The sequence below is a fragment of the Oncorhynchus mykiss genome, chromosome 10 (genome assembly GCF_013265735.2).
Source record: "Oncorhynchus mykiss isolate Arlee chromosome 10, USDA_OmykA_1.1, whole genome shotgun sequence".
NCBI lineage: Eukaryota > Metazoa > Chordata > Actinopteri > Salmoniformes > Salmonidae > Oncorhynchus > Oncorhynchus mykiss.
The window spans coordinates 66,064,824-66,081,045 of record NC_048574.1 but is presented as its reverse complement, the minus strand read 5'-3'; the positions used below and the strand labels follow the sequence as shown (position 1 = coordinate 66,081,045).

The window sequence follows — 16,222 nt, the reverse complement described above, 5'->3', positions numbered from 1 at the left end:
CAGAACAAATGGATGGACTCGAGTACAGCCTGTGCGGATAGATACTATAGTATGTCACCATAGTTACTGGCATAGTATATCACATGCAATGGCATCAAAAACATGGCGTTTTATTCTTAATTGGTTTCAGTGCACACAGCAAACCATTTCATCACCTTGGTAACCACTAACCAGCACCATTTGATTGAAGAAATACAGTAACACTTTACCTCAAGCCTGAAGGTGTAATATTTTAGGTCTATAACTTATGAGCTTTTAGAATCATGGAATGGTGCTGTATAGCAGTGTTTCAGTACAGCTACTGATCCACACTCATGTAGGCTACTGTTTTTAGCATCGCATGCTTTACCAAGCCCCCCTAATGAGATACCCACACCGTAGCAGTTCAAATGAACACACAGCTCTTAGCTTATTGTTTGTATTTCACTTGTGCCTAAACGGCAGTATCCAAGGAGAATTCAATCTCCTCTTCTCTATCAGCATGTTAAGCAGAGTGTGTAGAGGGCTGCTTATTCAATTTAAGAAGTCCCGGTTTCTGTTGTGGGTTTGGGGCCAACGTTGATTACAATACCGAAAACAGTGTTTTGCATCTCTAAATAGACACACACACACACAAACACACACACACACACACATACATACTCACGCTCCTGATCTCACAGACGTGTGTATAATTGTATTCGTGATCGCAGGGCAGGCCAAATGTTTCCCTTCCTGGTTTGATGTCTTTTGAGGATTTAGGAGTCGTCGTTACGCCAAAGTGGCTAACTGCCAAGCCCTGACAAAAATCTGTGCATTTACAGTGTCTTTTCTGATCATAGAAATGGGAGAGAAGAGGAACACTGCAATTACTCCACAGGGTATCTACCGAAAAAGACCCATTGACAAATGGGTTAAAGTGGACCATTTTTACCCTCTGAGACACAAACACACACACACTAACTCTCTCTCACACACACACACACACACACACACACACACACACACACACACACACACACACACACACACACACACACACACACACACACACACACACACACACAAAGCACCTTGAGATTTCACAGTATTTTCTGTCTTTTAGGGAAAGGGGAGCACGGCAAGCCCTACCCTCTGGCTGAGGATGAGTGTGACGACTCGGTTTACAAGGAGAACGGCTTCAATATCTACGTTAGTAACAACATCGCCTTGGACCGCTCTCTACCAGACATCAGACATCCAAAGTAAGTAGAGAGACAGATGGGTCTTTCTCTGACCCAAATGTTGATACAATAAATGTGCAGAGCAGAGGTAATAATGTGTGTTAATTGGGGGTCAATTGCTGCACTACTAACGAGAGAACAAGGCGGTGTGCGTGTTAACATTTCACTTCAAACACAAAATGGGGTCACACCTCGCATCGCCAACAATTGTGTCTTCTCTAATCTCCCAGATCTTAGTATCTGTGTCTGTTCAATGGCTTGGAGGAAAGGAGCTTGAACAAACACGTTCACCTCTATTGATCCTCACATCAAATAATTGTGAATGTAACCTGTGTACAATGCACACGGTCTGCACTGGCACTTTACTGCTATTCATTAGTAGGCGAACATGGCTAATATCATTACATGGAAAATGGCAGCTTACATCGATTAGGGATTTGTTGTGGGTGGTTACTCTGCTACTCTGGTACCAATCAAAGGTGTTTAGTTGAACAGTGCTGTGTATGTACGTTAGGATGGCCGTATTGGCTGCTTCTCGCAGTGATGTCAGATACTGCTTAAAGAGGATTTGCAATGAGGTATTTGATGGATTGGTCCATAATGGCTCTCAGGGAGCACTAGAAGGCATTGTAAGAAAGTGAGAGAGAGAGAAACCACTGGCCTTCTGCGCACCATTAGGCCCTCATAGAAATAACATGGATTTTCTTTCTCTCTCTCCCCCCCTCTCTCTCTCTATCTCCTTGCAAGAAACAAATCCTAACTCCTACTGCAATGGGTTGGAAGTCAGGAGGGGTGTTGCAGTAGTTTTACAGCTCTGTCGATAATGAGAACTATTCCCTCCGCTGCGGGGGGGCTGGAGAGTGACTGCATCCCAATGGCACCCTACTCCCTATATAGTGAACTACTTTTTACCCTATGGGCCCTGGTAAAACATAATGCACTTTATAGGGCATAGGGTGCCGTTTGGACTCCAAGTGATTCCATGTTAGCGAGGTAGGGAAATTAGTTGCCACACTGTGCTGTGCATACTGTGGAGAGGGATATGGGGACATTTTCTCATTTGAAAGCTAGTTAAGCTTAGGATTGAAATATAATGTTTTCTCCCTCTGGATATTGTCCCGTGTCTAATCTCTACTGACTGTGTGACTGTCTATGCATGTGTGTGTATTTAGTGTGTGTGTGTGTGTGGGTGCAAGTATATTCGACATGATGCACAAAATGTACAAGGTGCGCACGTAAGTCAATTTACATGTGTGAAAATGGTGTGTGCTCAATTACTAGTAAACATGTTTTCCACACCGCACTTCGTGTGTGTGGGATCAGAACATGTGTTGACAGGAAGTCAGGTTTCTATGAAGCTAAATCAGCCCTCCAGGGCAATGCTCTTCAGTTCAGTTCCATCATCACAAAAAAACATGGCAATTTTCTTCATCAGGTGACGTGCCTTGTGCGGAGTGTGAGCGAGAGAGAATGAGAGTGTGTTTAGTGTGCGAGAGAGAGGGGGGGGGGGGGGGGGGGGAGGAGGGGGGAAAGCGAGAGGGGGAAGAAAGGAAGAGGGGGAGAGAGAGAAAAAGCGAGAGACGGGGGAGATAGTTATAGAGAAAGAGTGAGGGGGGAGATGGATAGTTATAGAGAGAGAGGGGGAGGGGACGAGAGAGAGTAAGATAGTGAGATGGATATTCTCTCTTGTTCTATATGGTGAGAGGGCATCTCTGTTTATTTACAGTCTCATAAAGCCCTGCAGCAATCCTCTCAGTATGTGATCTGGAACGTTATGTTGTGGACAGTGTCTGAATGATCTCCATCTCCCTCACAGTAAGCTGGGGCCCTGCCTGTCTTCCTGCTCTGCCTGCCTGTCTGTTCTGCCTGCCTGTTCTGCTTCCCTGCCTAATGTAATGACGGCTATAACTCAGATACACCCCTGATTTCAACAAATTTAAGAGATGGAAATGAGGCCAGTGCTGCCGCTATCCTAGCTGATGTTGTTGATGCAAAGCGGTACGGAAAATAAACCTCACAGGTTAAAAACATTTAAGGGATTGCGATGTCTGTGAATGCTGTCTGTGAAGTCATTTTGGCAATGTTGTATTTCTCAGTCTGCACATACTGTACACTATCTAGAACCTAAAATGGTTCCTAGGGCTGTCCCCATTGGAGAACCCTTTGAATAACCCTTTTTGGCTCCAGGTAGAACCCTTTTGAATTCCATGTAGAACCCTTTAGTTATACATGGATCCAACACTACTTGGTTTCAGTTACTGTTTTACAGTATATTTGGTTATTTTCAAATTGTTTTCACTGCTGAATTAGATTTTTTCGAAATGACTGAAGCATTGGACTATCTATAATCAGTTCCACTGTAACGACTGTCTTCGGGTGAAAGAGAGGAGGACCAAGATGCAGCGCGAATATAATCCATCTTTAATGGGAATACTTAAACACAGAACAAAACAAACCGACAAAAAGGAACGAATACGATACAGTCCCGTAGCGTGAACACTAAACACTGGCACACTGGAACAGGAACAATCACCCACAAAATACCCAAAGAATATGGCTGCCTAAATATGGTTCCCAATCAGAGACAACGATAGACAGCTGCCTCTAATTGAGAACCAATCTAGGCAACCATAGACTTACAAAAATACCTAGATAGGAAACACCCCCATAAACATATAAAACCCCTAGACAAGCGTAAAAACACATACATCACCCATGTCACACCCTGACCTAACCAAAATAACAAAGAAAACAAAGAATACTAAGGTCAGGGTGTGACAGTACTCCCCTTCAAAGGTGCGGACTGCTGGCCGCACACCTAACACTATATGGGCGGGTCTGGGAGGGCCGACCACGGATTAGAGGACGCCACTGAACTGATGGTCGAGTCTGGAGTGAGTGGCGCCTCTGGATTGGAGGGAGATTCTGGCGGATCCGGACTGGAGGGAGACTCTGGCGGTTCCGTACTGGTAGGTTCCGGACTGCGACCCGTCGTGGTAGGTTCCGGACTGCGACCCGTCGTAGGAGGTTCCGGTCTGCAGACTATCGCCGGACGCTCTGGACTGGATACTGTCGCCGGACGCTCTGGACTGGATACTGTCGCCGGACGCTCTGGACTGGATACTGTCGCCGGACGCTCTGGACTGGATACTGTCGCCGGACGCTCTGGACTGGATACTGTCGCCGGACGCTCTGGACTGGATACTGTCGCCGGACGCTCTGGACTGGATACTGTCGCCGGACGCTCTGGACTGGATACTGTCGCCGGACGCTCTGGACTGGATACTGTCGCCGGACGCTCTGGACTGGATACTGTCGCCGGACGCTCTGGACTGGATACTGTCGCCGGACGCTCTGGACTGGATACTGTCGCCGGACGCTCTGGACTGGATACTGTCGCCGGACGCTCTGGACTGGGTACTGTCGCCGGACGCTCTGGACTGGGTACTGTCGCCGGACGCTCTGGACTGGGTACTGTCGCCGGACGCTCTGGACTGGATACTGTCGCCGGACGCTCTGGACTGGATACTGTCGCCGGACGCTCTGGACTGGGTACTGTCGCCGGACGCTCTGGACTGGATACTGTCGCCGGACGCTCTGGACTGGGTACTGTCGCCGGACGCTCTGGACTGGGTACTGTCGCCGGACGCTCTGGACTGGATACTGTCGCCGGACGCTCTGGACTGGGTACTGTCGCCGGACGCTCTGGACTGGGTACTGTCGCCGGACGCTCTGGACTGGATACTGTCGCCGGACGCTCTGGACTGGATACTGTCACCGGACGCTCTGGAATGGGTACTGTCGCCGGAGGCTCTGGACTGGATACTGTCGCCGGACGCTCTGGACTGGATACTGTCGCCGGACGCTCTGGACTGGGTACTGTCGTCGGACGCTCTGGACTGGATACTGTCGCCGGACGCTCTGGACTGGATACTGTCGCCGGACGCTCTGGACTGGATACTGTCGCCGGACGCTCTGGACTGGCGAGGCGCACTGTAGACCTGGTGCGTGGTGCCGGTACTGGTGGTACTGGGCCGAGGACATGCACCTCAGGGCAGGTGCGAGGAGCAGGAACGGGGAGTACTGGACCCTGAAGGCGCACTGGTGGCCTGGTGTGTGGTCCCGGCCCTGGTGGTACCAGGCTGGAGACACGCACCACAGGGCGAGTGCAGGGAGGAGGAACAGGATGTACTGGGCTGTGGAGGCGTACTGGAGGTCTGGTGCGTGGTGTTGGCACTGGTGGTACTGGATAGACCGGACCGTGAAGTCGCACTGGAGGTCTCGGGCTAATGGCCTGCACAACCCGTCCTGGCTGGATGGTGACTCTAGCTCGGCACGTGCGGGGCGCAGGCACAGGACGCACTGGGCTGTGCAGACATATGGGAGACACAGTGCGCAACGCTGGCGCAGGATATCCTGGCCCGAGGAAACCCACTGGCTGTCTGGAGAGCAGGGCTGGCACCATCTGCCCTGGCTGGATCCTCACCCTAGCTAAGGGTGAGCACCGGGCTAAGAACGCGTACTGGATACGCCGTGCGTTCTACCGCATAACACGGTGCCTGACCAGTACGACCCCCTCTCTCTCCACAGTAAGCACGGGAGTTGACACCGGTCTCCTACCTGGCTTCGCCATGTGCCTCCCCAAGACATTTTTGGGGCTGCCTCTTGGGCTTCCAGCCGTGCTGCCGTGCTGCATCTGCACCTCTCCGCTTTGGCTGCCTCCAGCTCTGCCTTGGGGTGGCAATATTCCCCTGGCTGCGTCCAGGGTCCATCTGGGCTGCCCTGGGGCGGCAGGGTAGCCTAGTGGTTAGAGCGTTGGACTAGTAACCGGAAGGTTGCAAGTTCAAATCCCTGAGCTGACTAGGTACAAATCTGTCGTTCTGCCCCTGAACAGGCAGTTAACCCACTGTTCCTAGGCCGTCATTGAAAATAATAATTTGTTCTTAACTGACTTGCCTAGTTAAATAAAGGTATATATAAATATCTCCATCCAGTATCTCTTCCCAAGTCCAATAGTCCTGATTGCGCTTCTCCTCCAGCTGCTTGGTCCATTGTTGGTGGGTGATTCTGTAATGACTGTCTTCAGGTGAAAGAGAGGAGGACCAAGATGCAGCACGAATATAATCCATCTTTAATGGGAATACTTAAACACTGAACAAAACAAACCGACAAAAAGATACAGTCCCGTAACGTGAACACTAAATACTGGCACACTGAAACAAGAACAATCACCCACAAAATACCCAAAGAATATGGCTGCCTAAGTATGGTTCCCAATCAGAGACAACGATAGACCAATCTAGGCAACCATAGACTTACAAAAAACCTAGATAGGAAACACCCCCATAAACATACAAAACCCCTAGACAAGACAAAAACACACACATCACCCATGTCACACCCTGACCTAACCAAAATAACAAAGAAAACAAAGAATACTAAGGTCAGGGTGTGACATCCACAAGTCATACGATATGATGGAGAAGTTGAACGTTCGGTAGTTAGTGTACATAGCCATCGCTTGAACAGAGAAATGCCTCAGAATAAAGCCTGGCATGTTTTTAAAGCAGATGTGATACTGCATTGTGCATTTTACACCAAATGACGCAGCTCAACATTTCATCCAACATTAACACCTATGCACCTATGCACCTAGGCAGGTGTTACAGTAAGTACGGATCTGATCTGAGGAGCAGTGACCAGTTATTAAATGGCTGTAACAGCATGGCAGACAGTATAAGACGCAGTGGGGAATCCAATCATGCTGGAAAATCAACACGTAAGGAACAGACTGAAGGCGTTTACCCATACAGAATGTAACATGAATGTCATTCTCATCGGGTCTGTGTGTGCAACAACCACGGCGGTGCAAAGTCCTAGTTGAGATGAAAAATAATCACATCAGCAGTTGATAGCATCAAGTATGCATCATGTTCAATGTCATCTTATCAAGTTCAATGGAAGCTGACAGTCTTGCTTCATTCTTACCTGACCTGAACGGAGTCTATTCAGTCATTTATTTATTCACTCTCTCATTCTTTCTCTCTTCCTCATACACTCATTCCATACAGTAAGGAAGGGAAAATGGAAGTTTAATTTAAGCCTATATGCATTTAAGAGAGGTCTATAATGCCCCAGTCCAGCCCCATATTTCAAGTCTCCTCGCCGTACAGCGCTGGAGGGGGGTGACAACGATATTTTCCATAATGGTATGTGGCTCTATCTGCCTATTACTATGCAAATCGATGCTCTTCTCCTTCCTGAATGGTATTTCATAATGTAGAATTATCTGACAGGGCAGCTGGAGAGACCAACCTTGTGTTTTAGAGATTGGCTCAACTCCAGCAGGAATGAATTTGCTTTCCCAGCCCAGCACAGATGTAGGGGGCTGGAGCAGTTTGGTGGGGGATTTTTATGCTCTCTCTCTCTTTCGTGCCCTCCCTCCCTCCCTCCCTCCCTCCCTCCCTCCCTCCCTCCCTCCCTCCCTCCCTCCCTCCCTCCCTCAGCCTCAATAGAGAATCTCTGTCTCTCCCCCTCCCACCCTTGGTCTCTCTCTCTCTCTCTCGCTCTCTCTCGCTCTCTCTCTCTCTATCAATCTCTTCTTTCCCTTTTCACTCTTTCATTGTCTCTTTTTTCCCTCCCTCCCTCCCTCCCTCCCTCCCTCCCTCCCTCCCTCCCTCCCCTAAATAAAAATATAATAAAAACCAGGGCTTCTAACCAAGTACCTAGTCATCATTCTGCAGAGACCGGTGATAAATTAGAACAGCTTGTCAAGGTTGTCACCGGGGTAAATTAGCAGGAGACTCGTGTGAACCGTAAAACTGCTGCTTCATTTGCCAATTTCAGCTTTGTCGAGGCGGCTATTAACATGCAGATTTCCTGAATTGTTTATTAGGCCGGCTGAAGCTGGAGTGGCTCTTTTAAACGCGGATTTACTTTACGACTCAGCACAGAGGTAGAAGGTAAAGCAGGCTATGTGTTTGAGGCTGGCTGGTTGGCTAGCTGTAAGGCTGGCTGGACGGTTGGCTTTATGGATGGCTAGCTAGCTGGCTGGCAAGATGGCTGGATGGCTGGATGAATGGCTGGCTTTGCAGTGTGACACACAGCAAGGAGCAGGTTGGCTTTCCAGATGTAGGAAGATGTGAGTCACTATATTCAAACATACCAAATACCAACACATGCAGCTAGCTCTACATCAAATGCATAAGCTACACGTGGAGATGAAACACGCATGATGTCTCTGATGTATTGAATTTCGATCCCACTGGGGTCTTTGTCAGGACAGGTCAAGAAAGGTTTGGTCTGATGTATAAAAAAACATGGAGGCTAATACAGTCCCTGGTATATTGTGTATTATTTTTCCTCAGCTGCAAGACGAAGCTGTACCTGGAGAACCTTCCCAACACCAGCATCATCATCCCCTTCCACAATGAGGGCTGGTCGTCCCTGCTGAGGACCATCCACAGCATCTCCTACCGCACCCCAGACCACCTCATCGCTGAGATCATACTGGTGGACGACTACAGTGACAGAGGTAGGACATCTGGTTAACTGTTACGTTACTGTCTGTGTTGGTGGTCAGGGTTCTTACACCACACCCTGCTCAGTGACTGTGGTAGGACCCTGGTTAAACTACAGTTATTACAGTATGGTGCTGGTAGGACCCTGGTTAAACTACAGTTATTACAGTATGGTGCTGGTAGGACCCTGGTTAAACTACAGTTATTACAGTATGGTGCTGGTAGTACCCTGGTTAAACTACAGTTATTACAGTATGGTGCTGGTAGAACCCTGGTTAAACTACAGTTATTACAGTATGGTGCTGGTAGAACCCTGGTTAAACTACATTTATTACAGTATGGTGCTGGTAGGACCCTGGTTAAACCACAGTTATTACAGTATGATGCTGGTAGGACCCTGGTTAAACTACAGTTATTACAGTATGATGCTGGTAGGACCCTGGTTAAACTACAGTTATTGCAGTATGGTGCTCTATGTATCAGATGGTTAAATCAAAACAAATCAGATGTTAGCAGATGTTATGGCGGGTGTAGTGAAATGCTTGTGTTCCTAGCTCCAACAGTATGGCGTTAGTGGGTACGGGGCACTTCACTAGTTCCATTACCCCTACCAACTAATAGAATCTCACTTTGATTAATCTCTGTTAGTGTATGTTTTTGGTGTCTACAACCCTGGATGTTGCCTTTGAGGGTCGTTGCCTTGAGGATAACCCTGTGTGTGAAGCTAGTATGAGCCATACTCATTTGTGTCAACCTCTCAACCTCTATGGTCAGGTAGTTTGGTTTGGGAGGAGTAGGGTTTTGCTCCCCAACCAGCTGGTTGCCCTGTTGGCCAGTGCCCTCTTTCTCTCCTGTGGTTCTGTGGATGTTAGTGTTTTGCATAGAAACAGATTCACTTCCTATAGTGATGTGGCTGCTTGCCTCAGGAGGAGTGTGATAGAACGTAAGCGTTCAGTAGCCAGACCACCTTGGCCGGACAGGGTCAGTCATTGTGTCGACTCAGTGTACTGTATGCTCCCCCGCAGTGTTGAGAAGTTGAGACAATCCACTGGAACTCTCAGTCCGCTGGCCTTCCGAGACAGACACACACACACAGAGAAGACACCACACCACAGGGCTTAGCCCGGATCATTCCACATTCCGTATTCCGCCTCTGTAAGCCCATGCATGTATTAGTATAATTGAGGTATTTTAATATTGTTTTAGCGGGCGAAGAGCAACAGCACAAACAACCTCTTGGTGGATGGACTTTAGAGTGTGTGTTCTTCATTTGCATCAGGTGATGATTCAGCCTAATGGGGAATTCACTGGTTGTTTAAAGGAGCGATGCACAGTTGCTGCATCCATTTTGGACTTGGAATTCATTCTTGAAGAAGTATGTCTTGTGAATAAATGCCTGGTGAGTTTAGTTCAACTGTCGTAACCCATCAGAACCCACAATGTCAGCTTGTTTTACTCCAATTTTGTAAACAACCTAAATGTAAACAAACACAGTATAGGCTCAAAACATGGTCAAAACTCATTTTTGATATCATGGATGGTCAATCCTGGAATCTTGCTCTGTTTATGAATTTGAAAGTGGTTACATTTCTCCAGCCCCATCCCCTAGCTTTTACCAAAAACAGTGATGGGGTGCCAGCTTTGTTGTCGTTTCAACTGCCGAGTTCCCCTATGACGTTTGTGACGTTTATGTTAAAGCTGTGCACTTTCATATTTTGAGTCCATGGTCCACAGTTCATCCATGTAACCACTCTCTGTTGGTTGATTCATGCTGTAGGCCTCTCTGTCCTGTTTACATACTGAGTCAGGTGAATGTGTGGAAATGGGTCATTTGGGTTCTGTGTGTGTGTGTGTGAATGGCAGCGTTGGGCAAGGTTTTGTGTGTTTGTGTGTGTTGTGGGATCACTGTTAGAGGTGGCAGATTCTCAGTGAGTTGAGGCTCTCTGGGACGATAGTCCTCACGGTGGGACACCAGATGGTCACAGCTGCTGCTCTACCTTACAGCTGAATCTATCCCCCAAGGTGTGTGTGTGTGTGTGTGTGTGTGTGTGTGTGTGTGTGTGTGTGTGTGTGTGTGTGTGTGTGTGTTTGTGTGCTTGCCTGCGTTTGATGTGCTAATGTTATTGTAACTGGCCATCTTATATTGTTTATTATTCTCCCATCTTACAACCTCACTTCAATTGTACCTAAACTGGTCAGCTGTGTAATGCATGCCAGATATCCTGGCTACACATCCCAGGACTGCTTTCACCCCCATCATGTTCTGGTGTGTTACACAGAGAAGCTAGGCACGTTCTGGTGTGTTGCACACAGCAGCTAGGCAGAGTGGCCTCTTTGTGCCTGTGGAGGACAATTCTCCAGTGAGGGAAGCAGAAATATCTATGAAGAGATTTTTTCACCTGAAGCGAGAATAACAATAAGCTCTGCAGACCGAATAGCTACATTTGAAACCAAACCTTCTGAGAAATCATTTGGCAATGTATAATTATGAGTCATAATGATAATAACTCTCCATCTGTTGCTCGAATGATAAATAATGAAATCAACCTTTATTGTCTGATGCTACGTTCATAACCCGCTGGCATGGTTGTAATTCCCAGAGAAACACTGATTGGCTGAAAGGCCAACAAGCTTCGTCAACCATACACTAAAAGTACAGCTACCATGCTTGTAAACAAATTATAATGCTCAAAACCCATATTCATATATAGCTTTTTATAAATGATGTTTTGTTGTTGTATTTGACTGCCGAAAATGCAGTTATCGAGGTTATTTCCTTACTAGGCGTCATCAGAGGTCAGTATGTGGGAGAAGTCGGCGCTCAGGGATGATAGACAAGTTTCCCACTAGTAATTACCAGTTGGAAGGGCGTTCAAGTGGAATTTTCCAAGCTGAATGTGGTAAATACCACCTTCCCACTTTTTGTGAACGCAGCATTAGTCACCAACTGTACCTGTGAAGATATCCAATCCATTAAGTTTCAGTGGAAAACTATGATTATGTTGCATAAGTATACCAATCAGTTGGCTACATAGTTTATATGGATGGCCATTAGAAATTATTTCACTATTCAAATAATATGAAGGTGGAGTGGGACCAGGGGACTTACCTAGGATGGAGAGTGCACCAGAGGAGGGGGGGTCTGCAGCGGTGCGGAGGCCACCAGAGGCGAGAGACGGGGGACACCGTGGTGAGGCCAAAGGAGCAGCGCCTGGGGAGGGGTGCTCAATGGTGGCAGAGAGGCCACCGGAGTCAGTGCAGCGGGAGGATGGTAGTGCAGTGGCGAGTTACAAGTGGATCGGGCATTCAGTGAGGCCTTTGGGAATACGTGTTTACATTTTGTGTACTTAAACATCCGAAGCCTACTACCAAAGATAGATGAGATACGTCTGTTGGTTCGCAAATCAGAGGTGGGGGTCTTGTTTTTTACGGAGAGAGGAAGGATCGGAATCGGAATGGTGGGGGGGATATGTGCGTTTGTAAGATTGGACATTGCTTATAATATCAGATCGGATTTAAGCGTTGATCTGGAGATTGTCTGGCTGGATATCTGCCTTCCCAAAACCAAGCCGATTTTGTTGGGGGTGTGTTACAGGCTGCCCAATTAGAATGCATTCTATGTAGGTCTCGAAATCGTGTTGTCAAGCTGTAATGATTCCCTGGTGAAGGAAATAAGTTTGTTAGGCGATTTCAAAACTGATGTCTGCAAAAAGGATAACCCAACTCACAATGTATTTATGCACTTCTGTAGATCACTTGCCCTGACCCAAATGATAAAAGATCCCACCAGGGTATGTGAAACAGTGCAAAGTACAATTGACTTAATATTGGTGTCTGATCAATCCAAAATATCGCAGAGTGGAGTAATAGTTTATGGGATCAGTGATAACTTTATTACATTTTGCACAAGGAGGGTTTTTAAAGATATATATGATTTCATCATTTCACAAAACTGTTAGAATCAGAAGACTCAATAAATACTGTTTTGAAATGTTTAGGGAGCAAGTGGGTACAATTGACTGGTCACCAGTGCTGGGATAGACAGTGCCTGGGAAGCCTTTAAATGTAGATTCCTTGATGTGGTGAATGTGATGGCTCCCATTAGATGGGCCAGGGTAAAGCAGAGATCTAGCCCTTGGTTTAATCATGAGATTCTAGAATCTATCCAAGCAAGTAATAAGGCCTTGATGAAATGTAAGAACTCGAAAGAGCAGCATGAATTTGTCCTATATAAACATCACAGAAATTAAGCACAGCGCAGGATGGATGAAGCTAAGAGGGGTTTCTTTGCTGATAAAATCATTGAGAACAAAAATTACCCTAAAAAACTTTGGAAATCATTTAAGGAACTAGGCTGTAGTAGTACTACCAAAAACAAACTGAACAGTATTGGACTGAACATCAGGGAGGAGATGGTAAATGAAAAAGCAGAGGTTGCCAATGAATTAAACATTGGTTTTACTTCTGTTGCCAGCAAGCTGGTTAACAAGCTGCCCACCAGTTCTGGTATGTATGGAAACAACCAAGTCAATAAGTATTGTGCCGAATTACGGGTTCAGTCAAACTCTTTTGCAAAGGTTGCAACAGCCAAAATAGCCAGGATGCTAGCAGAGCTTAAATGCTCCAAAGCCACAGGCCTGGATAATATTCCTGCAAGGTTTCTTATATATTCTGCTGAGCAAATTTCCCCTTGTATTACTCATATGGTTAATCGTTCTCTTAAACAATGCATATTTCTCAGGGACATAAAACACACTAAAGTTATACCTCTGTAAAGAAGAGGTTAAAGTCTGACCTTGGGAACTATAGGCCTGTATCTATCTCCAGTGTAACATCAATGATCCTGGAGAGAGTTGTACATGAGTATGAATATGTCAACAAACACAGTCTAATGTATGATTTTCAGTCAGGTTTTTGAAAAACATACTCCACTGATTCATGTCTACTTTACTTGACTGACTTCATCAGGAAGGAGATTGATGAGGGAAATCTCTGTGGAATGGTACTGCTTGGCCTACACAAGGCCTCCGGTACAGTTAACCACTGTCTCCTAATCTCCAAACTGGAGGCACTGGGGTTAAGCAGTATCCCCCTAGGCTGGGTAAAGTCATTTTTATCAGGTAGGGAGCAAATAGTACAGGTTAATGGTTCACTGTCTCAGGCAAAACCAATGAGTTGTGGTGTTCTGCAGGGGAGCGTGCTTTGTCCTTTACTGTTTTGACTGTATATTAGCAATATAAAAGATGCTTGTTCTTGCCGTCTTTTCCTTTATGCGGATGACGCTACACTTCTGGTGTCTCACAAAAGTAAAACTATGTTGGAGAGCATACTTAACACAGAGCTTACTAACATTAGCAAATGGCTTGATAATAAGATAATAAGGTATCTCTGCACTTATGTAAAACTGAGGCAATTATTTTTGGATCCAGACCTAAATTGAGTAGGTCCTTTGAAGTCAGAGTGGAGTTAGGGGGGAGGTGCTGACTACTAAAAACCTCTGTTAGCTACCTGGGATGCATCCTTGATGGAAGATCGGGAGTTGTGAGCATGGCCACTAAATTGCTAGGGAAGGTTAATGCCAGGACTACATTTTTGCCTAGAATAGCCACTGCTCTCATTCAATGCCACTTTGACTACACTAGTACTTCCTGGTTTGGGGGCTTATCTAAGCTTATGAAGGGGAAGCTCCAGATAGCCCATAATAAGCTGTTCAGGGTAGTATTGAAGGTGATTCCGTGTACTCACATAGGCAGAAGCTGCTTTCAGGAACTCAACTGGTTGCCTGTTGACAGTGTCCCAGATTAGACTGGGTTTGGTTTACACAAGTATTTATGGTTCTGCGCCCAGATATCTAACTGATTACTTTCCCAGTGTTAGGGATGCACACAATCACAGCACCATCAGGTGTTGCAGATGTATGCTTATACAGGTTCAGGAGTAATGCTAGGAAAGGTATTTTCTTGTATACTGGAGCCTCAGAGTTAAATTTGTTGACTCTTCCCATAAAAACTACGGCCTCTCTGGGCAGCTTTAAAAATAAAGTAAAACACTGTTTATCTTCTGTGCCCATATGAATGACCCCTATGATGTACCTCTGTAAATAACGTCACTTAGAATGACATAAAATGCCACAACAGCAGACAGTGAATTTGTTTTCAGGGTGCTATTCCGGTATTTGTTGGCTAGGGGCGGGTAGAAGTGTTGGGCCAGTAACCGAAAGTTTGCTGAATGGAATCCCTGAGCTGACAAGGTAAAAATCTGTTGTTTTGCCCCTGAGCAAGGCAGTTAGCCCACTGTTCCCTGGGCGTCAAAGATGTGGATGTTGATTAAGGCAGCCCTCCGCACCTCTCTGATTCAGAGGGGTTGGGTTAAATGCGGAAGACACATTTCAGTTGAATGCATTCAGTTGTACAACTGACTAGGTATCCCTCTTTCCCCTTTCCCTAACAGTAGCCTCAGCTAACAGCAATAGTGAATATGGCTGATGTTTGCCATCATAGAACTGATTCTGTTTCAACAAAAAGTTTTCTGGTGAGTGTTTTGCATTGATCTGTGTCAGGTCTTGTGAACCCTCTGTTGGTGCGCCCCTGCAGGCTATTTGAAGTGGGGAAATAGAATACTGTTGTCAGGGCTGACCAGAGGGCTATGATAGTAAAATGCCTTTTCATGTGAAACGCAACCCATAACCCATAGCCCATGAGAGAGAAAAAGGAGCTTTAAAATAAAACAATCACTTTGTGAGTCCTCAGAACTGTAGGCTACATTTACAGTGTGCAGCTTTAAAGCAGGAGTAAAAAATAAAAAAAAAATTTCTAAAGTTCATTGTTTTATTCATTTAAGAATGTAATGTGTCATGGTATATCCTTGTGTGTAACAAAACAAACCCCCCAAACAAGCCTGCATCTAGACAATATTTCCCCATGCTACTAGCCTAGCATTAGGTTTGGTACAGCGGGGGTTAATATAAGCCTTGGTGTCTGCCTATCCAACCTGTGCAACATGTTGCATTTTTGTGTGGTGGGATCTCCATGGTGCCATGCACATGAACATGACGAGACTACAAGTCAGGCCAATTCATTTATCAGGATCATTAATGGATATATATCCTAAGAATTGGCAATATAAACGAAGGTAAAACAAAGGAAAATGCACATCGTTTGCTGTCCTTTCAGCTGCTTGATGTGATTGTGTGTTAGTTTTAGTTGGATAGTTAGTTACAGTAGCAAAGGTTGAAGTAACTTTAGTCTAGCTATCCTCAGTGCTTAATTTGTAAATCGGGAAGTGCTGGAACAAAAAGTGAGCACGAGAGGGGGGTGACCTAGGGAGCTCTAAGGTACCGGAACGCATGAAAAAAAGAATCACCTTTATAATAAAGCATTGCATGCATATCATCACATTTGTGTAGTGGCATGGGGAACAATTTTAGTGGCATAGAGTCTGGGAAAATGTTTGTCTTTTAAAAACGCATTTCATTTGACTGGAGACTTTGGTATAATCTTT

The 16,222-nt window shown here is 46.0% G+C and overlaps 1 protein-coding gene across 2 annotated transcripts in view; it reads left to right on the top strand.

Annotated features, from left to right (window-relative positions):
- LOC110534499 (polypeptide N-acetylgalactosaminyltransferase-like 6) overlaps positions 1-16,222 on the top strand; it is a 256,904-nt gene that overhangs the window by 67,504 nt on the left and 173,178 nt on the right. For both annotated transcript variants that reach the window (XM_036933625.1, XM_036933624.1), the window contains exons 4-5: positions 1,085-1,223; positions 8,570-8,736. In XM_036933625.1, coding sequence (XP_036789520.1) covers positions 1,085-1,223; positions 8,570-8,736 — 306 coding nt within the window. The remainder of the gene's footprint in view (positions 1-1,084; positions 1,224-8,569; positions 8,737-16,222) is intronic.